General features: G+C 39.7%; 1 protein-coding gene across 1 annotated transcript; it reads left to right on the forward strand.

Moving 5' to 3' along the window:
• The first annotated feature begins 552 nt into the window (after nt 1-552).
• Nucleotides 553-3,079, forward strand: LOC147476288 (uncharacterized). Its single transcript, XM_086584220.1, has 2 exons — nt 553-1,499; nt 2,555-3,079. The coding sequence occupies exons 1-2, from the start codon at nt 761-763 to the stop codon at nt 2,749-2,751; spliced, it is 936 nt and encodes a 311-aa protein (XP_086440346.1). The 5' UTR covers nt 553-760; the 3' UTR covers nt 2,752-3,079.
• The last annotated feature ends 20,559 nt before the right edge of the window (nt 3,080-23,638 follow it).

Genomic DNA, 23,638 nt, shown 5'->3' on the forward strand with positions numbered 1-23,638 from the left:
ATTTGCTGATTCTATAGAATTGAAGTGCTAGCTTTCTATAGAAGAAAATTCGTTCTATCTTGAGAGACAGTTTTCCATCAACCTTCAAACACCGTGAGAGAAAAAATCTGTCTTAAGGACATAGTGTATCTACACTAGGCTCGGATTTAACTAAGCAGTACAAGACACCTATAAGACAAAAAGTTTGTATAGTTTAGTAATTGGTAAAGAATAAGTACAATTAAGTTGTATATTCCTAACAGCCACAAAGTATACGTTGCCTTTTTCTGTGTTAGGAATCGAAAAAATGTCTATGGAGTTTGGAGTTCTAAAACAATAAGACTGTCTCTTCTACTAAATTTTTACACATGATACTATACTCAAAGTTGAGTTATTTCTCAGCGTTTAGTGTATTAAGTTTGTTACAAACTTAATTTCTGGGTAAAAACAAGATTAATTAGAAAAAGTTTCGTTAATAAATGATGTCACACACTCACACTTCAATTAAAATAATACACAAAAAACGAATTAAAGAAAACAATTACAAGTGGAATAGAGTCATTGGACAGGGACCACCCAGTCGACCAGAACACCAACTGGGAAGAGTCATTTCTGCCTTCTGCCTGTTAGGTACGGAAATTATTTTAGTTTCCAACTCCAACGAACGACTAAAATGGTTGATTAGTTAGTGGTCTAGGCAACAACTCTAATACACACACCTTCTCCACTTCACTCTTTCAAATTCTTCTCCCTTTAATCTCTCTCTCTCTCTGAGTTTGTAATGGCAACTGTATCCAACAACCCAATCCATACAATATTTTCACTAAAAAACGTCCTACTATCCCTCAGTACAATGTTCATGGCATTCATATTATACCTCTATGTTCCAGTTGTCTTCGAAATTGTTGTTTCTGGAGTGCCTATGCTATGGACTACTTTGGGATTGTGGTTTACACCTCCTTATCTTTATGTTGTCGTTAACTTTATCATAATTGCAATCGCTGCGTCGTCAAGATTCCAACAAAAGATTGAAGGAGTCTCGAAAGTAGTGGCAACAACGAAGACTCAAAATGATCTTCTGCGTAAGGCTTCTTTTGAAATTGACACAAAAAATTCTTTCGAATATAAGATGGAATTGGAGGCAATAGAGCCAGAGATAAGTGGACATGTGGAAGTGAAGGGTTTAAAGGTGAAGACGAAGAAGAAACTGAGGGAGTTGGATGTGAAGACAAAGAAAAAACCAGTTAAATCTAAGTCGGCTGAGTTTGAGGCGAGGGAGCCAGAGATGTATTATGGATATATTGAAGTTAAGAAAGTGGAAGCAGCAAAGGAAAAGAAGAAACCAATGGCTTCTAAATTGGAATTTGAGGTGAACAAGATGGAAGGTGAGGATGAGTATGCTAGTTCAATGTCCAGGGGCATGCCGATGAACAGGATGGATACCGTCGAGATTCCAATGGATTCAATCCACCAACAAGATAGCTTTGCTCATCAAGCCATCAATAACGAGAGCCCCAAAGGTATTGTTCTTTTCCCTTGTCTTTGTTCATCAAGAATGGACACATTTCATACAATAAGAAGACTTGTTTTCTTGAATACTCTTAAAAATTGTAAAACCAGCATTGTCTAGACTCTAGAAGAAGATGATATGTTGCTTTTTCACAAAATCTGTAACGCATCCTTGATCCTAGTTCTTACTTCTTTCTTTTTTTTTTAATAAGTTTTAGGGGTTAGGCAGACCCCTAATTTCTTTCTTTGCATAACTATATTCCCTTCAATTTTCTTAAACGACGACCCGATGCCATCATCGTCTAATCGTCACCACGACCATCATAGTCACTACCCTACCAATCACCACCAGCACCACAATCTCTCATCATAGCAAACACCACAAAATCCATCATCATCATCACCTCCACAAACACCGCTACCACCACCAATCTTATTATTCCTATCATTACTATCATACAAACAGCACGGCCACAATTATGATAACTATTGTCACTATCATACTCTTCTATTTGTTTTTCTCTTTTTTTCTGTATTTTGAAATTGTATTATTGCCTTGCTTTTCTTTATCTATACCAACATTGCCACCAAGAACAACCACCTTCCAATACTTTAATCACCATAGCCGCTTCGTATAGTTGTTTATTAGTATTTCATGCAAAACAAACAAAGTCCTCCATAACTTTCTGAGTAGTTTATTCCTTTAAACGCGGGTTTTGGATTTTGAAACCAAATTGCCTACACCACGGACGGCGTTCAAGTGTAACATAACACCTTGTATATATTTTTAATACTCGAAAGTCGAAACGAATCTATGGAGATTATAATCATATATTTTAATAAAGCACTTTTAGTCGCCTAATAATCATATATATTCTCTTCCAAAGTTATAATATGGCATATTGATTGCGATCGTTATTATTTTAGCTGGAAAGTTATGAACAAAGAGCATCAGAACACAGAACGACCATATGAGTATATGAAATGACACAATACAGCATAGTTGTAAACTTGTAATATGGCCTACAGCCTACTGATTTCATGTTTCTTTAATTTATTTTTTTAGCTGGAAAGGAACAAAGATCATTAGAGACAGAGGCAAATGACACAATGGAGGACACATGGAAAATGATAATGGAAAGTCGTAAAATTCAAAATGCTGGCCTAGAGGGAGCATCAGTGAATGCAGAGAAGGTCAAAACCCGCAACAATATGGTATCTCCATCTCAATCAAGAAAGAAACAAGACACGTTCAGGTGGTGAGTCAAAAGTGTTCATAAAGAAATCTAATCAGAAATATTTGTGATATTTAATTAGAGACTGGGAATTTGATGATTGACCTGGGGCTCACGTCGACAGATTTTTTAGTCGCCTCTTGAGTGTTCCTCTTCAGAGTATGTTTGTTTTGTTGAATTTGGCGTGTCCCTTTTTTTTTTTTTTTATTATGGGATTACAGAAGCTATGTACAGGAGAGATGAAATTTTTTATCAGTTTAAATTGGTTTGTACAGCTAATCAGAGACATATTGTGTGAGAAAAAGAGTTATCTGGTATTCTGGTCCATGCAATGAAATGAAAGCACTTTTCTGTTTTTTTAAGTTTGCTATAATTTATGTAAATGAAGAATAAGTTACATAAGAGTGTCCAAGTTGGAATTATATGGTTTCCAACTGCAATAACACTCACACCGAAGTGTGCTAGCTGTGCCGCCTGTGCGCAACGCAATTGCTTATGTATTTTCAGTGCACCGCGAGCTTCGTAGTCTCGATCTCAGATTTAGCGCAACTGTTAGTTTAAGTACTCGTAATCAGACATTTCATCGGTTCTGGTTGGTTCTACATTTAGAAGACTGAAGACCTGGAACGTTCAGAGTCTAGGTCACTCCATATATAGAATCAACAGATAAATCTCTTTTTATTTTTTCGATAAAGTAATCAACAGATAAATCAAAATTTACTAAAAAAGTATTTGTAAGAATTTAAAATGAAGCAAAATGGAAATAATAAATTAATAACCATCATGAGCTATACTAAAGTATATTCAACCTAAACTTGATTACTCGTGCCAAAAGAAATTATTACTAAAAGTATGCTTTTGATCAAAGTAATATAACTTTTAGTTATTATGGTATCATTGAAATGACAGTAATTTAGGAAAAGTACGGTTTGTGGGTGGAATGTCTCCACAAATATTATAGCATATATAAATTCCTGTTAAAAACGAGAGTGTTGCTTAGTAGTAACTATATGGTCCTTTTTTCTTGCAATGAAATCTGAGAAAAATTAAAATTAAATTCCTCTAGCTGAATTACAAAGGTAAGTGTGGCTTAAAAGTAACTATATGGTCCCTTTTTTTGCAATGAAATTTAAGAAAAATAAAATATCCTCTAGCTGAATGAAAAAGACATATCTGAAATATCATTATCACTTATTGCGAGGAATAGACTCAAGTTTAACGTTATTGCACCGCATAAATACAAACAAAGGCTAGTTAAACGACGCGTAGATATAAAATGAATGGATTAAAATATTAGTGATCTGTGAGGTTAATCAGCTAAATCAAATAAGATGGGTATATTTTTGGAATAAATGCGAACAGCTTCGCCTTTATAAAATAAATCTGTGCCGTTCATTTTTAATAGTAATGGACTAATGGAATAGGAAAACCATGCCTTTCTTATTTAATAGTTCAACGATTTTATGTTGCGTTTGTCCTACAAAGAAGCTTTTTAGACAATATACGTTTGTTTACAATAATAAAGTCATGCACTACATTAATCAAACAAGATGGTTTTGCTTTGTGAAGAAGAAGAAAGGAGAAAAGGATCGTCGCGCTCTCTCCCTATGTTTTTTTCAGTGACCCTATCTGCTTTTGGGTCCCTATCACTCCTAAGTCCTATTAGTTCAATTTTTATATGCCCATCTTTAAAAGTGTCCATATATTAGGACCATTAACGATACTCAACTTCTAAGGCAAGTCGATCTTTTAGCTGGCAAGATTAGGTGGGTGCAGTAACCGGCCCATAATCCGATTTGGTTCCACTGAAAATCGGAAATGGTACCTTTAGAAACCCAAGGTTACTCTATCTATAACTTGTCATGGCTTTGTTCAATTGTTTTAGACTAGAAAGAGTTGCCTAAGCTTAGAAAAAAGAGCTGAAAAAAAAATGATTTCTGCACTGTTTTAAATATGAATGAGTAGTTTGTCTCCCAGAATGCCCCTTAAGACAAATGGGTTTTGCATTTTCTTGCAAAACCTTTTCAACATGATGCCGTTTGAAAAATAAGATTATGCCATCTAGCGCGCTTTCAAAAGGTCCGGCCAGTTAAAACAAAGAAAAAAGCCCCTAGATAAACAATAAACAATAAGAGGTTATGTTATATCAAAATTGTGCAATTGTCTTTTTCAAACATGTGACTTTTCAAAATTCTTACTTTTCCCAAGAGTCCAATAATTGAATAATCTATTCACCTATAAATATATAGTGGATGAATTTGGAGAAAAAACTAAATCATCGCCGTTCGATTTTCTTAAAATGGAGAGGAATTGAAGCATTGGCTTTGGAATGAAAAAAAAAAAGATAGTTTCCCATCAACCTTCAAGCAAGGCGGAAAATGAATGCTGATGACATATTATCTACACTTCAACCCTGGAAACCAAATTAAAGGTTTTGTTTGGTAATTGAATAGGCCCTATATTTTGTATATTCTAACAACCTTGGGCCCCAAGACAAGATTCATTTTCTTGCATTGATAAACCAAGAAAATCTTCCTTTTAGAGGGTAGCTCCTTCGCATTTGTCATACACTCGCTCGTACTGGAAAAACCAAAATTCCCTCGCTCGTACTGGAAAAACCAAAATTCCCACAGCTATGGGAGGGAGGTTGAGAAAGTTGAAATTGATAATTATGTTAAGGGACGTATCTTTTTCAGAATGCTTTCGAGCACGTATCTTTTTTCAGAATGCTCCTATTGAAAGGATTTTTTTGGGTCATTTCATCATTGTTTTACCTATATCTATGGGTCTGCGTTCGATATGGGACTTCGATTGTTTATAGGCAGTGTCTAGGTGAAGGGTCTGTCGTGCATTATCCCCAGAATCATAAATTAATAATGTAATTTATTTATGCGAAAACGCAAGTTGGTATTAGGCAGACCCAACCAATTTTAATGTCCAACACAATTAGACTTTAGGCTATACTTAGCCCAGTTGCACCATTGATGACAATGGAGGCCACTTGATACGGGTAACGCCTTGCAGATCTCTGTGTCTGAGAATGACAGCTGAACCTACACATTAGATTGTATGCTATAATTGGAGTTTCATGTTCACTGAAGATGATATTTTTGTTGTCCAAAGTCCAAACTCCACAGTCCAATAATTAGGGAGCGGCTATTGCCAAGGTCCATCTGGCTTTTGCCCATGGTCTTTTTTCGGTGTGACCAAAATGCCCTCAGTACACCTAAAAGTCCAGCAACTTCATCTTTCTTTTCCTTCATCTTTCCCAAATTATTATGATTTTTGCGAATTGCTCATGTATTATTATATTATAAAATTATACAATTTCAAGAGTTTCATGTGAATTATTGAACTGATTCAACCGATTTTTTTTTTTTTTTTTTTTAATTCTACTTTTTATTTTTTCCAAAGTTCCTTCGATAAATTGTAGATACCCATACAATCAAATTAAAAATTTGTACAAAATCAAAATCATTACTTAAAAGAAATAATCAAATCTAAGAAACAAAAAATTATAGTAATTTTTTTTTCGCTAATCAAGAAAACTTATTTGGGTGCTTCAAAATAATGATTCAATAGAAAAAAATATAACCCCTTAAAACAAATAAGATAATTTGTTTTTGCTGCTTTTCCATTTGCAAACATTAGGCGCGACAAGTGTGGTTCGGCATGGAGAAGAAAGAAGAATTACGATAGACCTTTTTGTTTACCTTTCTTCCTAGATTCAAGGGCATTTTAGTCACACCGTAAAAGCACCATTGGCAAAAGCAAAATGGCCCTTGGCAATTATCGCTCCCAATAATTATAACATACCAAAATATGTAGCAAAATAGTGTATAATTATAATATACACTATAATTTGAAATGAGAATGCGAGATTCCAGGATAGTTAAAGTTGATACAGAAGATATTGGTCATACAGGTTATACCCTCTGATGGAATGGATCGATCTTTAGTGTGTTGACAAGCTTCACGACATAATGTTGCATACCTCGACAGCCTTGAAGAACATGCTGAGCAATGCCGATGAGCATGTGTGACTAGTAGTAGACATGCCGAGGGTATATAATCAATATGCCGAGGAGCATTGACACGTATACATGCTGAGGGAATAATCAACATGCCGAGAAGCAATGACACTGTCGATTAGCTCTTGAGCGCATTGCTTTCCAGATGATCAGGAGCATGACATGTGTATCACTGACACAGACAGGTCATCAAAGAGTAACACAAATCTACCTCGGTGGCAAATCCTTAACAACTACTATAGTAAATTAGTAACTATAAGTTCATCTTGTGCGAGCCTCCATTGAGGCATAGTGCCAATAGATAGGTCCATGGATTTGGTTACTGGTAAAGTAAGGGCGGCTGGAGTTGAAGAAGCCCGGTCGTTGCTTTCCTAGACTTCGAAAAGCTTATCGAGGTGCATATCTATGCCCTTTTCGGCTTTTCCAAATGTCTAGTAGTTTTGATTAGGCTTTGTATGTGGTTTAAACTTTCAGGTAAGCAGTTATGCTTAATTACAGTGGCCGTTTCATTAGTACAACCGCTTACCTCTAAGTTCTAACTACAAGTAAAGCCTAGATCAAACTGCTTGGCGTTTTGAAAGGCCTAAAATTAAAATGGTGAACACTTTCAGGAAAACACAACAGGAATCTCGACAAGTTTTTGCCAATTTCTCGGTATTAACAAAGTAATAGGACTTCAAACAAATTTTGGTAATGAATACTGCTGTAGGCGTCATACAGAAAACTCGCCATGACCACCACCTTTGTGGCGTATGGAAGGCCAGAGGAAGGCCCTCTCTTGGTACCGAACACAAGTTTTTGTTTCCCTTCAGTACTAAATCGTGATTGTTTCATGTCCGGATCTTAATTTAGTCCTAAATAGACCAAATAAGAGTAGTTCTTGTTAGGTTTGTGGAACCGTCGAGTTTTGCTCCGGTGACCCACTAACAGTGGATTACAGTTGTACCGAGGCTCAAGTTTGGATGGCAATGAACTACCGAGTTGGAGAAGAATGATCGACAAAGACTTGTTGAATCTCACACTTTAGTTCGGCATCCAAGTGCCGAGTCCTCAACACACTTTCGGTATCTAGATACCGACTTTCTAAAATGAACTTGGAGTTTGATTCTGGAGGGTAGAGAGATACCGACTTTGACAAGCACTTTCGGTACTTGGTTACCGATCAAGACTGCCTTGACGAAATGTATTAAAATTTCAGCAGTTTGTTGAAATTTCACTTCAAGCCCATCTTTTCTCATGAAATTTTCTCCCTATCTATATAAAGAAACTTAAGGTTAGGGTTGAGACAACTTTGAGAGATTCATTTCAAGGAAATTGTCGGAGCTCTATTGAGCTAGGGTTTGAATGAGGTTGCTTGTTCTTGATTCTAATTAACTCTTGTAAACTCTCCAATCTTTACTATAAAGGAAATCCGGCTCTTGTGTGGACATAGATAACATTTACCAAACCACCTTAAATCTTGTCTCTTTGCATTTACTTTCTTACTTATTGTTTGTTACTGATTGCTTGTGTATTAAGTAGTAGTCTTTATTGCTCTATTGAGTTTGTTGTGTTAACTACCAAAGTCTTGGGTGGATGACTTTCTTGGTGTGATCTCCAAGAGAAGTGATTTGGGATAAAGAGTAACTAGGTTGAGGTGGTACTTCATAGTGAATTCTCCCAACAAGTGGTATCAGAGCAATGGTTATTTGAATCATAGTATACAAGGTGTTGTAAGAAAAACTACACCTTTAGTGTTGCACCAAAGTTTTGTTGCAAGCTAGGTGTTTGGTTCAAACGGAAGTCATGACGACCGATAGAGACAAGATAGAGAAGTTTGACGGTACAAACTTCGGCTATTAGAAAATGCAAATTGAGGGCGTATTTTATCAAATGGATTTGATAGAAACTTCGATAAGTGAGAAGCCCGAAAAGATTCCGCAAGGCAAATGAGATTTGCTAGATAGAAAAGCATTGACGACAATTGTCTCTCAAAGTTGGTGGCCTTTAATATTAAAAATGAAAAGACAACGACATCTCTCATGAAGGCACTCACGTGCATGTATAAGCAACCTTCGGCCGCGAACAAGGTCTATTTGATTACTAAACTCTTCTCCATGAGAATGTCGGAGAATGATTCCTTCAAGGATCACTTAAATGAATTCAACCAAACGAAAGACCAATTGGAGTCGGTTGAGATTACATTTAGTGATGAAGTGAGAGTGTTGGCAATAATAAGACAAATGCCACCTAGTTGGAAGGCTACAATTGCGGCTATTAGTGGCTCGGCAGGAATGAATAAGTTGAAATTCGATGATGTGGTTAGTATGATACTAGCGGAGGAAATTCGAAAGAGTTTAGATGGAGCTTTGACATCGGGTTCAGTTTTGAGTACCAAAAGCAAAGGAATGCACGTGCACAAGGGTCATGGTAGACCAAGAAATAAATGGGGGAGATTGAAATCTCATGCCCCTAGAGATGAGCCTAAAGATGATAGTATCATTGTATGTTACAATTATGGTTTGCCTAGCGACTATAGTAACCGATGCCAAGTACCAAGGAATGACAACTACAAGAAGAATCAAGAAGCTAATGTAGTTAAAGTGGAAGATGATGTTTTGATATGTTCGATGGAGAACAACAAGGAGTCTTAGGTTTTAGATTCCAGCGCATCATTCCACGTGACTTCAAATCGAGAGTTCTTTAAAAACTACACCGAATGTGACCTTGGAAAGGTCTTTCTTGGTGATGACCAATCTTGTGCCATTGTTGGCAAAGGTGATGTCCATGTAAAATGTAAAGTTGAAAGATAGGACATGATTATTGAGGGATGTTCGACATGTTCTAGATTTGAGGAAGAATTTGATTTCGGTGGGGCAATTGGTTAGTGAAGGATTTGCTACAATCTTCACGAGGGATACTTGAAAGTCTCTAAAGGTTCTCTAACAGTCGCTAAAAGCGACAAGGATGATACTCTCTACATTACCACACATGGGTGTGGGTCGATTGTCGTGGAAAATGGCAAAGAGGATCCAAATGTTTGGCATCGCAGACTTGGTCACATGAGTGAGAAAGGAATACAAGTCCTTTACTCCAGTGACAAACTCCTGTTAGAGTCGACGGACTTTAACTTCTGTGAGAATTGCATGATTGAAAAACAGAGAAGGGTGAGTTTTCAGGAGATGGGATCCTTGAATTGATTCATACGGATGTCTAGGAGCCATCTAATGTCTCTTCCCTTAGTGGAAAGTCATACTTTGTGACTTTCATTGATGACCATACTAGGAAAGTGTGGATCTATTTCTTGAGACACAAGTCCGAGATATTAGAAGTGTTCAAGACGTGAAAGACCATGGTTGAGAATGAGACAGGCTTCAAGGTGAAGAAGCTGAGATCTGATAATGACAGAGAGTATGTTGATTCAGGGTTTGAGGAGTACTATGTTGACAGTGGCATCAAAATGAAAAAGACTTTGTTGGGGACACTTTAAGAGAATGAGGTTGCAAAGCGGATGATTAGAACACTGACAAATAGGGCTGGGTGTATGCGTACACTAGTAGGCTTGCCTGAGCAATTCTGGGTAGAGAGTGTCAACACAACAATTTACCTAATCAATCGAGGACCGTCGATCAATACCTTTGGATTTCAAAATTCCAAAGGAAGTGTGGAGCAGGAAGGATGTGAACCTTTCCCATTTGAGAGTGTTTGGGTGTGTGTCATATGGGCACATTAGTGACCAAACTAGAAGTAAGTTTGATGTCAAGTGTACCTTAATTGGATATGGCAATGATGGTTTTGGTTACCACTTTTGGGATGACCAAAACCGGAAAGTTATTCGAAGCAGAGATGTTGTGTTCAATGAGATGGCTTTGTACAAGGACAGAAATAAAGCACAACCCATTGAGCCAGTTACAGAGAGTGGCGATGAGTATATTGAGTTTGAAGGCTTTGATATGAGTCGTGGTATTATGAAAGTTCCAAAATCAGATTATGATACTAGTGACTTGGATTAGGAAACTACGCCGCTAAGTCCATCTCCACCTCGTGCAGTAAGGAGTTTATCCAGACAACTTGTACTGAGCATGAAATATCCTCCCTCCACCTATTTACTTAATGATGATAGTGAACCCTATTGCTATGATGTGGCATTAGAGATTGGTGATGCTAGCAAGTGGGAGCTTGTTATGCATGATGAGACGAAGTCCCTCGTCTCTAATGTCACTTGAGAGTTGGCCAAAATACCCAATGACATGACTCTACATAGCAAATGGGTGTATCGAGACAAAAAAAAACATGATGGTTCCAAGAGATATATAATAATGATATTCTCCCCAAATACTTTTCAGTCAGTGTTTAGTATTGGTCTAGCATAAGGTTTAAATCAGGCAGCCTACAGGAAGGGGGACTTGGATTCATGAACTTAAAGATTTGGAATCAGGCAGCCTACTGTGGCCTTTTCTTCAAAGTTGCAACTAAAGTAGATAGCTTATGGGTGCAATGAACATGGGCTCAACACATCAAGAATAAATTCTTTTGGACGATGAAGGTCCAAGAGATTGTTTTCTTGGGTTTGGAGGAACATTTTGGAATCTAAAATTACTGCTAGGAAATTCATTACGCATTCCATTACCAATAGAGATGACACCTTCCTATGACATGACATATGGTGCTCTGAGATCCCTCTCATTGAAGACATGGATGCCAAAATCTAAATCCAACTTCCTAATGACTCTAGAGTGAGTACTTTGATTTCCAATGGTGCTTGGAATGACATGGTCCTCAACTTTCCTCCATCAACTCTCAAAAGTAAGATACTTAGTACTGAGATCAATAATTACCTACCTCATTGTGTGATGATTTTTCCTAATCAAGAAACACAAATATTTTGTTGATGATCAAAGAACAACTAGAAGTATTGAATCAATAAGAAGAAGAGATTTAGAAGATGATGAGTTGAACCACGTTCTTTAATGGTCACTTTCACGATCCCCTCCACGTATAGGAATCAAACTCAAAGCGTAGTTCAACTATTCTATTTATAAGAATAGATGAGGTTTCCCAATTAGTGTTTAACTAGGAGATCGTCTCTTGTTAAGTATCATCTTGATGAATAGATGAGGTTTCCCAATTAGTGTTTAACTAGGAGACCGCCTCTCTTGTTAAGTCTCTTTTTACTCTTCTAGAAGCCCCATGTTTCCCAAGTCAAATAGGTCTCCTTTATTGACTTAAACAATGAAAAAACATGTTTTAGGTTCGGATTGTGAGTTGGAGTTTCAAACTTAGTAGTTCCGGTTTGGTGTTCCTAGTCGAGTTGGGTTCTCCGAGCCTACAACTCTCGAACTAGATCCGAACCTCCAGTTCTCGAAGCCTACTACTCCAACCGGTTCGAACCCTCCGGTTCTCGAGCCTATTCCAACCAATTCGAACCTCCTCTTCTTATTTCACTTCCGAACCTAGGAAGAAGAGGATTTGGACTTGAAGTGTGTTCTCGTACTTTCTACCCACACCAAGACCATATCCGAGCCTTTACGAAGATGCTACCACGTGTTACATATCTATTTGCTAAAATATGCACACACAGATGCCCCCCTTTTTTATTCATGGGTTGTGAATCAAACCCTTAAGGAAAAAGGCCGGGTAAAAATGTATCGGCAAAATTTCGCATTACTTTAGTGCAAGGAATCAGAATTCGGACTGCCATGACCATGCCCCTAACCTTGTATATTAGGCGAACTTTGGTGAAAACCGGTCCTACCATGCCTTGTGATGATCCGGATTTGAACATTAGGAACTTGATGAAATCCGGACATACAATGCCTTGTGATGACCCGGACTTGAACTCCTGCAAGTGCAACCTGGAACCGAGCCTTGCGAAACTTGAATTGTTGAACATGAAACTCTTTTAGGTTCGGGCACGTTCATATTATATAACCCGTAAGTGTAACTCTTTTTAGGTCCGGACATGTGACCCGAGTCAGAACCTTTTTTTTTTTTTTCTTAGGTCCGGACATGGACCCTCGAACTTGGGCTCACATCCCATAAGCCCATAACCGAACTGAACTTGTCAACCCGGAATCGGAAGTGAAACACAACTGGCCTTTAAGGCACCGAAAATCTCCTTTATAAATTTTCCGATACATAACCATGAGATTCGGATTATTGAAAGGCAAATAACCGGCTTCAAAACATAAAGAATAATTCCACACGACCAAATATCAACCTTCGCCCATCGTAACCTCTTTTCGCCAGATTTCGGTGCTACATAAGTCGGCGCGTCGCAAAAGTGTGTAACATCCCGTCATTTCGGACTTGTTCCAGAAACACACTTAATCCGAAATCGAAACTTTCAAATTTCCACTTTCATAAAGTAGTAAATTTTCCGGTTTCAAATCTCTATGAAACACACCATGAGAATGACAATACCCGACGGATGAAATCACCACTTTGAAAATACCGGCGGCTCATATCTTCACTTAACCTTCCTTTGGCTGAAATTTTATCAAAAAGCTCTCCACCTATAACAAGCTCCATAACAAAATAAATCTTCGCTCCATTACAAAATATCAAGTTACGATGATGCATCCACCTATTTGTATAATTTGAGAAACTAGGCCACCTTTTTATAGTTCTAAACATTATATAAACCTCCTCCTTTTCTATTTGTGGAATCTTTATACTTGTGGAAGGAGTCCTTTCCATTACCACTCTTTCAACAAATTTATAGTTAAACTTTTCTTTCTATTTGTATAATAGTTCTCCATTATATAAACCTCCTGCGAGCCTCCATTACCACCTCAAATTTATAGTTAAACTTTTACGTGATAATTTCTCCATTAGCTTTGATTGAACCAATTGAGATTGATTGAGATCCAAAGTGTGCTAAGGTTTGTGTAGAAGAACTTGAAGTTTTGGGTGTCAAGGTGTCACCACCGTTTTTACCTAAAGTTTTACTTTCAATGTCTCACCCATCGCCTTCGGTCCTTTAAATAGCAAAGGCGTTTCGATTCAATCTTCGGGCAATGCCGTTTCAGTTTTTAATTGCTATAGCAGTTCCAGTTATAAAGCAATTACCGCTATTTCTCTTTCGACCGCGCCAAAAACTAAAATCCGCACTTTTGAATGGAATATTATCCCATTCGGTGATATTTCGGATTTGGAAAAGATCCGTAACACATTTGCAATTCCAAAAGAAATCAACATTGAATATCCATGGATCACGACCTTGGAACCGATGAAAATCCCTTGATATTCCTTGGATGCTGAAAGTTCGGACTCGACTCCCCTGCGCTTTTTATGGCGGATGCCCTTGAGTACTTCCAAGTCTCGATCAACAGGGTAATGCCTTGGTTTGTTCGCAATGTCACATACATGCACATATTGGGACGAAAGCACAATATATTGGTGACTTACGGAGTGATATCATACTTTTATAAACTGATGATCCTAAATAATGGAGACTGCACTCTTTCTGCTAAACCAGGAGTTGAACGCGTCATATTATACGAAGGTAAAAACAACGATGACTACTGGCGTAAATATGCTATCCGTGTAACTGGTGGTGAATGGGGTGATGTCACCTTTGATAATAATCGAAAGAGGATCCGGTCCGGCTTTTCTTTGTCAAAGGAGAGAGTGGACGTGGGACCCCCTCTCTAACTCTTGTGGAACGAGATGTTTGTGATAGCCCTTATTGCACTCCCAAACTCCGAAACGCCTGCGTCCATAGTTCCGCACCCATTATTAATCTCGAGTATCCGACTATGTCACCAATGGAGTTGCAAGCTTTGGAGCCCTGAGTTGGGTATATGGGTGGGAACCCCGAACCTGCTACAACTTCGTACCCGCGGAGGCCTTTATGGCAAAGAAGGTCCTTGGTCTTATTTCCAAGTCAAATTCTATCATAAAAAAAGGGGAGCTCCGAAAGAAATCAAATAAACCTCCTCCCGGGTTGTCGCTTCTTGGGTGAGTAAGCCGAAGGTGAGTAAGGCTATAAAAAAAAAAAATATACCGAACGAGGAATCGGGCAAGCTTCCAACGCTATCATTCTCGATGAAGATGAAAATCCCATTAGAACCGAAAGTCTAGAGTCGCGGTCAATCCTCGGGAAATCAAGAGTACAATGGAAACACCGAACCTTCAACTTTCGTTTATGATACAAATAAGTCAAATGTTGAAGTGGGTGGTGACACTATGGGGTAGATAGTAATGTCGAAGTTCCCTTTGACCGATATTGAAAATGTGGACTTCATGCAATCCGATCCGAATTGATAATGAACATCGAAAATGTGGAACAAACCTACTCTACCAAAGATTGTATCTGACAATAACCGTGTTCCATCCATTGAGTCGAATAAAAGGAAATCTCCTTCTCCAATTTCCCAAGATGAGGACATTCGCTTAAGGAAAAAGACTAAATCGACATCTTTGAACTCTAAACTTACTCCAAACCCATTTGTTCCAGTTCCGAGAGTGCTTGGATTACCAGAGAATCCCTTGATTACTGACCAAGATACTCTTAAGGACCCTGGAGTTGCTTTGGGATTGGTTGAATCTATGAGGCTTCCCAAAGAGAAAGCAAAACATAAAAGAGTACTTCGCGCAACGGCAGGCCTGGAACGAATGTGTCAACATATGTTGAAGGTAACCATTTTGTACTTCAATTCCTTACATCGTTTCCGGTTGTCTTTTTGTTTATATACACTAGCTCCTGATACATAAATTGTAATTCTTAAAGCGCATCGCAGCTAGCATGGATCGTCCACAACTTATGCTCAGTTACGTAAGAATCAGGATGAAGTGGATAAATTCACAAGAGAGAAAGGTGACTTGACAAAGCAACTCCTCATATCCAACCAAAAGATTAAAAGATTAGAAGGTGATTATGATATAAGCAAGAGGAAGAATGAAAAACTAGCCGATGAGATTGAAAGCGGTCGAGCCGCTCGGAGAGATCTTAGAAAGACCGTAGAGAAGAACAAGAATCTTGAAAGAGACCTTGAATTCACCAAACTTGAGCATCAAGAAGTTCTTAAAGTAAAAACAACTTAGCCTAACGAAGCTTCCCACTTTGACGGCCGTCGTGAGGCATGGCAAGCCGATCGAAACCGCTTTGAATGGCGAAGTTTGCAACGCGTTGAAGAATCGAAGATGTATTATGAGGATAAAGCCACGGCTTTACAAAAGAACCGGACCCTTTAAAATCCGAAAGCTAACCGGTTAACAAAAGTGCCGTTAATGATGAACTAGAGTTGATAGGCTCTCGGTTGATAAATAGGGAGTTGAGAATCACTAAGCAAAGCTAACGCAGAGCTTGAGCTCTTGAGAGATCAACTTGCATCTCCTTCCAATTCCTTGCTTGCCCCAGCCCGATTCTCGGGTTCATGAAAGGAGCGTAAAGGAGGTGAACGAATTCTACACCGAGCTAGTTGATGTGGTCAATTCAAGCATACAAGAATGGTATCTCCACCGCTTGTCGCGGCTTTGACATTCTTGAACCGTAGTACGACAAAGCGATATGGTGAGAAACTCGATCAAGCTTGGGCATCCGAACCCTCCCTCATGATGATGACGCCCCGTATCCCGATCTTGAGATTGATGTTGACAAACTTCAAGAGAAGTTAGAGGATGATTTGGCCTCACAAAAGTATCGCAAGGTTCCGGTGGGGAAGGTTTGGAAGTAGGTTCCGGGAAGACCATGATGCGGATGTGCATGAGGCGCAGGAATTGATCGATAACTCACCAGAGCTCTGAAGAAACCTCGATTACGTCCCCGATAAGTAAATCCTTAAAATGCTATTAAGTTGCAATTTACTTATCTATTAGCAATTGACTTTTGATTAGCTATACTTGAGTATTTTATTTTGAGTGAAACTTTGCTAAATTTGATTCAAAATAATCAAGTATGCGTAATCAAACGGGAGTTCCCGACTAGCTAGGAAATGAAATTCGAACTTGGACAAGTTCCGAACGTGGAGTTCCGACTAGTTAGGAAGTAGAGTTTCGAACGGGAGTTCCCCGACTAGCTAGGAAGTGGAGTTTGGAACTTGGACAAGTTCCAAACGTGAAGTTCCGTGCTAGCTAGGAAGTGGTGTTCTTTTTTTCTCCTTATTTGCATAAATATGTATACGAATTATATTTTATACAAATTCATATTCGAATCTTAAAAAACAAGGTTTTGTAGGAAAATAGGGTTTGTCTCGTGTCAATTCCTCAGAAAACCTTTAGTTTTGTTAAGAAATAAGACTTTGTAGGAACGTAGGGTGTGCCCCTCAGATTATTTCCTATAGAGTCCTTAAATGATCCGATATCTAATGCATAAAACGACACTTATAAGCATAAGGCATTAGAATTGGCGCTTTAGCTAGATAAAATCCAAGCTAAGTGTAAACTTTCTTAAGCACACACATGGAACAACATATGAGATCTTTCACTCATTATCCAAAGAAAGCTTTCTTAAGGTTCTGATACATCCAAAAAGTATCCCAACATCCAACATCCAAAAAGGTTCTGATACTTTATATGGGATCTCGCACCCAACATCCAAAAAGTATCCCAACATAAAAATAATAAATTAAAAGAAACAACACTCAAAAGAGAAAAAGATAACTTTTATTAAAAATACTTTATGAAATTCGCAGTTGTTCCATGGGTAACACTCTAACAAAGAGAAAGATAACTACTATTGAAAATACTTGCAAGTTTGCGTGATTCCAAGGTTTAACAAAAACTTCACCATCCATGGATTTAAGATAGTAACTACCATTGCCAACTATCCTATCAACGACATACGGACCTTCCCAATTAGCTCCTAACTTCTTAGGCGCTGGGTCCATAATGGAGGACCAAATCCCTTCCTTGAAAGATCGAGGTCGTACTCTTTTTATCAAAGACCTTTTCACCGGTGCCGATAAGATGCCACCGTAAGGTCGCAGATTCTCTTTTTCATCCAACAAGTCCAATTCCCCGACAAAGAATTTCCTCATTGTCGAGGGTGAGTACTAAATCTGACTTCGGGTAGTGACCCTCATCTCAAGAGGGAAGGACAACCTTCGGTACCATAAGTGAGAGTGAAAGGTGATTCTCCAAATAACGCCGAGGAGTTGTTCGGTAGGCCCAAAGTACTTTAGGCAACTCCTTAACCCACAATCCGCTTCCCATGAGTTTCCGCTTTTAAATTATCCAAAATAACGCGGTTAGAGGCTTCCTACCGACCGCTACCTTGAGGATATCCGGAGAAGAGAAAAGTTGCACAATGCCCCAATCTCGCAAAAGCGCAGGTTTTGGTGCCCCAAATTGTGTCCCATTATCGAAAAGAATGACTTTAGGTAATCCGAACTCCGCAAAATGATATTGTTCCGATGAACTTCGTGACATCAACCTCCCCGATATTCACTAAAGGAACCGCCTCTATCCACTTAGTAAAATAATCATTGCAACTAAAAGGAACTTCATGTTACCGTGAGCTATAGGTAGAGGATCAACAATGTCCATTCCCATTGAGCGAATGGCCACGGAGATGCCGTGAGAATGGAGTTCTTCACCGAACATGGATGTAGTTAGCATGTCTTTGGCAAGCATCACACTTCCGACATAAGCGTCCGCGATCTTTAAGCATATAAGGCCAAAAGTATCCCTCACGGAGTATCTTGAAAGTACCAAAGATCTGCCCCAAAGATGATTTCCACATTCGCCCGAAGTGTCTCTCTTCAAGTAAAGTATGAGCCTCGATGAGTAACACATCGCAGTGAGGTCCTAAGTAAGACTTCTTATACAAGTTCTCACCAACAAGTAAATAACGTCCCACTTTGGCTAACAACTTCGGCTTCCTGCTTCTACCGTAAGAGTGCCATCTAAAAGATAAGAATGATAATGGATCCATCCAGTCCCCACCGAGCTCGCAAAAATTGGAGCCACAAGACAAACTAATTCTTTTTCAATACTAGGCGCCGATCGATATTCGATGGGAATGGAACGAGCTTCAATATCCCCAAGCAAAGAAGCTAAGTAGGCAAGTGAATCGGCATGCCCGTTGTCCAAATAGGCAAATTAATGAAATTTAGATCTTCAAAATGAAGTAAGTAAGAGATCTAACCAACTCCAAGTATTGAGCCATACGAGGGTCTCGAAGCCAGAACCACCCTCAATCTTGCTGACAACTAATTGAGAGTCGCCAATCTTGTGAGATGTCGTACTCTAAGTTTAATGTCATAGACAAGCCCGCTAGCATAGCTTTCAGATTTAGGCCATTGTTAGATGCCTTGAACCCCAAATGCACCGATTTTTCTAACTTAGTGTTATCCGAGTCAAGAGTACCGCACCAATACCGCTCCTTGGTCATTGGAAGATCCATCTACTTAACAACTTCCAACCCGATATGACTCCAAGGTCGAACCCGACTATGAGGAAGGAAGTTAGGTTCGCCTAACTCCATAAAAGCAGGAGGTGACTTTTCCGACCGCTACCATTGCCGGTGTAGGCCGAGGTATCTAGAGGAAAATCGATCAAGAACTCAGCCAAAGCTTGCCCCTTCTCGAAAATTCTCGGCATAAAAATAATGTCAAATTCCCTAATTGAATGGACCATTTCAAGAGACGCCCGCCCTATCCGGTCTTGCCAAGACCGACTTCAAAGGATACTTCGGATGACTCGATGGTGTGTGCTTGGAAGTATGGTCGTAGCTTCTCAAAGAAGAAAGATTAGAGCTAGAGCTATTCTCTCAATCTTCGGATATCGTGTTTCGCATCCGTGAGGGCTCTACTAACAAAGTAGACAGCTTTTCGATATTCCTCTCATCAATTAATCGCATTAATACAAATACCGATGCCATGCTCGGAAGAGGCTAAGTATAACCCTAAAACGCCTCCTTGCTTCGGGTAGTGAGCACGGGAGGGGAGGACAAATAATTTTTAAGTCCTTAAAAGCCATCTCACATTCGCCGGTCCAATCAAAGCGTATATTCTTCCTTAGTAACTTGTACGTAACCCGACACTTATCCTAACTTCTACTAATGAACTCCGTAAGTCGCGGCAAGACGCCACCAACCAACCTCTTTCGGAGACCTTGGAGAAGGCATATCAAGAATAGCTTTGATCCGTCCGTTAGCTTCAATTCCACGCTTAGTAACCCGGATGTCCTAAGAATTTCCCCGGTAACACCAAGGTACATTTAGTCAAGGTTAAGTTTCATCCGATACTTCCTCGGGATCCGGAAAGACGCATCGAAGGTGTACAAGATGATCGACTTCGCTTACTTTTGATCGAGGTCTTCAACATAGACTTCAAAAATCACCGATATGATCTTTGAACATCGTTGACTGACCAAGCGTTGACGCGTTGCCCTGCATTTTTAAACCAAAAGGCATAACCCGATAACAATATGTTCCCGTGGCAAAGGATGAAGGTAGTATGCTCTTGATCGGGAGGGTACATGAGTATCCGGTTGTAACCAAAACCGCCACGAAAGAAAAGATCTCATGTCCCGCAGTGGCATCGACCAATGTGTCAATACGAGGAAGAGGAAAACAATCCTTCTTACACGGTGCTTGTTCACATCCGTTATAATCGACACACGCTCTCCGGTTCCCATTCTTTTTCTTGACAAATACAACGTTAGAGATCCAAGTAGGGTATGTGATCTTTCGTATGTACTTAGCCTTAAGCAATTTATCCACCTCTTTGTCGATAGCCTCGACGCTCGGGACCCATCTTTTCGAAAGTTTCGCTTTAACCGCACGACGCTCGATCCAAATTGAAAGTGTATGGTATGGCGGCGATGGAGGGATCAATTCCGTGCATATCCTCATAACTCCAAGCAAATACATCTCGAAATTCTTGTAAGAAATTTATCAACTCTTCTCTAGTCTTTGGGTCCAACATGGTGCCAATTGAGACTCGTCGAGGTTCGGAACCATCTCCTATGTCAACTTCGTCAACTGGTTCTAATGTTGGGGAGTCCTCCTCTTATCCGCCCTATAGAATCTAATGGAATTATATCCAAAGGTCCCAACACTATGTCTTGAGAGGGAGACTCGCTCAGAATTGCTATTTGGCGGTGCAACCCCGCCCTGTTATTGGAGCGCTCCTGAACTATTTTTAGAAGAGTCGCGATAGCATCGCTTGGAAGCTTGTTGATCTCCTTTGATCACCACGATACGCCTTGGTGAGGGAACTTCAAGGTTTGGTGATAAGTACTTGGAACCGCTTTCAAGCCGATGAAGCCAACTCCTACCAAGAATAGCATTATATTGCGTAACTCCCCGACAATCGTGGAAGTTGACATTTAGAGCGACGCCGCAGCTTTTGATCAATTCATTCAATCTCCTATCGCATCGGCCATGTCACCATTAAATCCATACAAAGAAGATTTCACGGACGAAGTTCCGCTTCTAGAATTGGCATTTGTTTGAAAGCATGATAGTAAAGTATATCCGCGAGAACTCCTGTGGTCGATGAGGATCCTATGCATATCACACCCAAAGAACTTCTAAGGACGTAACCAAACGATCCGAAAGTGTGGAAAGAAAACCCCTTTTGCGCCATCGCTGAAAACAACCGCAGAGTTAGATTCCTTGGTCGGTTTTGAAATGACATTGTTAATGCTTCACTGCCTTTCCCGGTACCTTTGCCCCTCTACTCAACTCTTCAATCATGCGTTTAGAATTGCCCCAAATGATCGTGTGAATCACTACCTTATCCGCTCTCGTCTGATTGTGGTACATTGGTGTCGGGATTGCGGTAGTATTCTCAATCGAGTACCCTTTATATTCATCTAGTAACCCTCAGTCTACGAGATCCTGAATTCCATGTTTAAGAGACCTACAATTCTTAGTTCCATGACCGGCCTGTTTATGGAACTTACAGTATACGTTTGTATTTTACAGTATACGTTTGTATTCCTAGCTCCAATAGCACCGGGTTTCATCTTTGGAGGGTTCTTTAACATGTTCTTGTTCTTGATGGCATCGAAGATGTCCTCGTAAGGATGAGTTAAAGTGGTAAAGTCCCTATCCAGCGGGGGTAGTTGCTCACTTCCTAACGTGTCACTAACCTTTTGCCTCTTGGACTTATCTTGATAGGAATTCCTGTCGATTGACTTATGTTCCGATCGTGGTTCCTCGGACTTCCTATCATCATAATGACTATCGAACTCCTACCAACATGAGCGAGGTGACACCGGTTATCACTCTTTTATGAGAAGAGTCCCCGGCCCAATAGGTATTCTTCCAGCCCGCGATACTTATCAATCCGAGCCCGCAACTCGCCATGTTCGTAGGCTTTTTCTTCAAGGACGGTATGACCGTAGCGGGATCTAATCCTTTTCTTAAGGCCACAATGGCGAGGGTCTCATCAACGTTGTCAACATGCAATTGAACCTCGTTAAATCTTTTGGTGAAATCCCCGATACGCTTCGTCCTTTCGAATTTTCATATCAAACAATGCATCGGCGGTTTTAATGTAAATCGGTTGCAACCGAATTTCGCGAATGAAATTGATAGATAGCACCTTAAACTCGTGAATGTTGCCCCGGGTAGCTTCGTGTACCGATGAGTGCCGAAGTCCGCCAAACTTAAAGCAAAATACCGCAAGAAAATAATGATCTTTCGTAGAAAGACCCACCATTGCTTGACGATAACCGAAAGCACATGAGAGACCGGATCTCCTTTGCCATTAAATTTAGAGAACTTCGGTGGTTTATAATCATGGGGATGTATCCACTCATAACATGTCGTGAAAAGGAGTTCCAATGTCACCTCGACATTGCCGAATCAACAACCGACTCATCCATCTTGGTTGGTTTCAACCTCGTAGTTCCTCTAGTATTTGCGCTTGAAGTCAGCAAGAGTAGTCGGTTCATGAATTTGAGTTCTCTCGTTGTTGTACCTCGGACCTAGACTCTCATAGTTCTCATCTTGATGATAACGTGGTTCCGCTCTCGAGATCGAGTGGAGGAGTTTGCAAAACCGGATTGGGGAACTAAGGGGATTCCGAGGCAATGAAGGTTCCCTTTGAAACCGAAAGTCTTCTTCGCGTCGGGTTGACCTCAATAGTTGTGGATTCCGGCAAACACATTCGACGCCCATCCCTCGTACCTTGAGAACTTGAATACCAAGAAAAGTCGGCCTCCGTGTGAGTTCGAAAGTGTTGGGTGGGATCCACTCGATTATAATCCGAATCTGGTTGGTCGCTATGATACCCAACGGCGGTATATATATAAGGTGTAGGGTCGTAACCCTCACCGTGGTCGAGACTCGGTGGATCGAATCGCCCCCTCGCGTTTCCATCAAGAGGGCAACACTCTTGAGGTGAACGACCCTCTCCCCAAGGCGGTAGTAGTCTTGTAAGAAACGCGAACGAGCCTCCCCGTCGACCACGCTCGCCATCACAAAGATCCATGATGGCTTGGTTGGTTATGACAGATTGGGGAGTATCGTTGTTAGGCTCATTTTCTTCTTCACGACTCGTCCAAAATGACGATCTCCTCGATCTACGTTCAAATTGTCTTTGAGAAGTAACATATGGGTTATTGATCTCGTTATTCCCCTCGTTACTTTGATTCGCATTGGCTCTTGTAGTAACCATGATTTTGAATCAAAGTGAAGAAAATATATATTTTTTTTTTAAAGAACAACAAACCCAAAAAAAATTGGTGGGTAGGAGAACCTAGAACTGAAAAAATTTCAACCAAGAAATCAAATCAATTCTCAGATAGTTTTCCCACGATTTAATTTTTCAATTGTGTGATGATTTTTCCTAATCAAGAAACACAAATATTTTGTTGATGATCAAAGAACAACTAGAAGTATTGAATCAATAAGAAGAAGAGATTTAGAAGATGATGAGTTGAACCACGTTCTTTAATGGTCACCCACGATCCCGTGTATATAGAATCAAACTCAAAGCGTAGTTC

The sequence above is a fragment of the Coptis chinensis genome, chromosome 9 (genome assembly GCF_015680905.1).
Source record: "Coptis chinensis isolate HL-2020 chromosome 9, ASM1568090v1, whole genome shotgun sequence".
In the NCBI taxonomy this organism is placed as follows: Eukaryota; Viridiplantae; Streptophyta; class Magnoliopsida; order Ranunculales; family Ranunculaceae; genus Coptis; species Coptis chinensis.

Excerpts from the sequence above, each read along its gene's own strand:
- LOC147476288 (XM_086584220.1), top strand. The coding sequence starts at position 761 with ATGGCAACTGTATCCAACAACCCAATCCATACAATATTTTCACTAAAA. Across the intron at positions 1,500-2,554 it reads CAATAACGAGAGCCCCAAAG|CTGGAAAGGAACAAAGATCA; the intron begins GTATTGTTCTTT and ends TTATTTTTTTAG.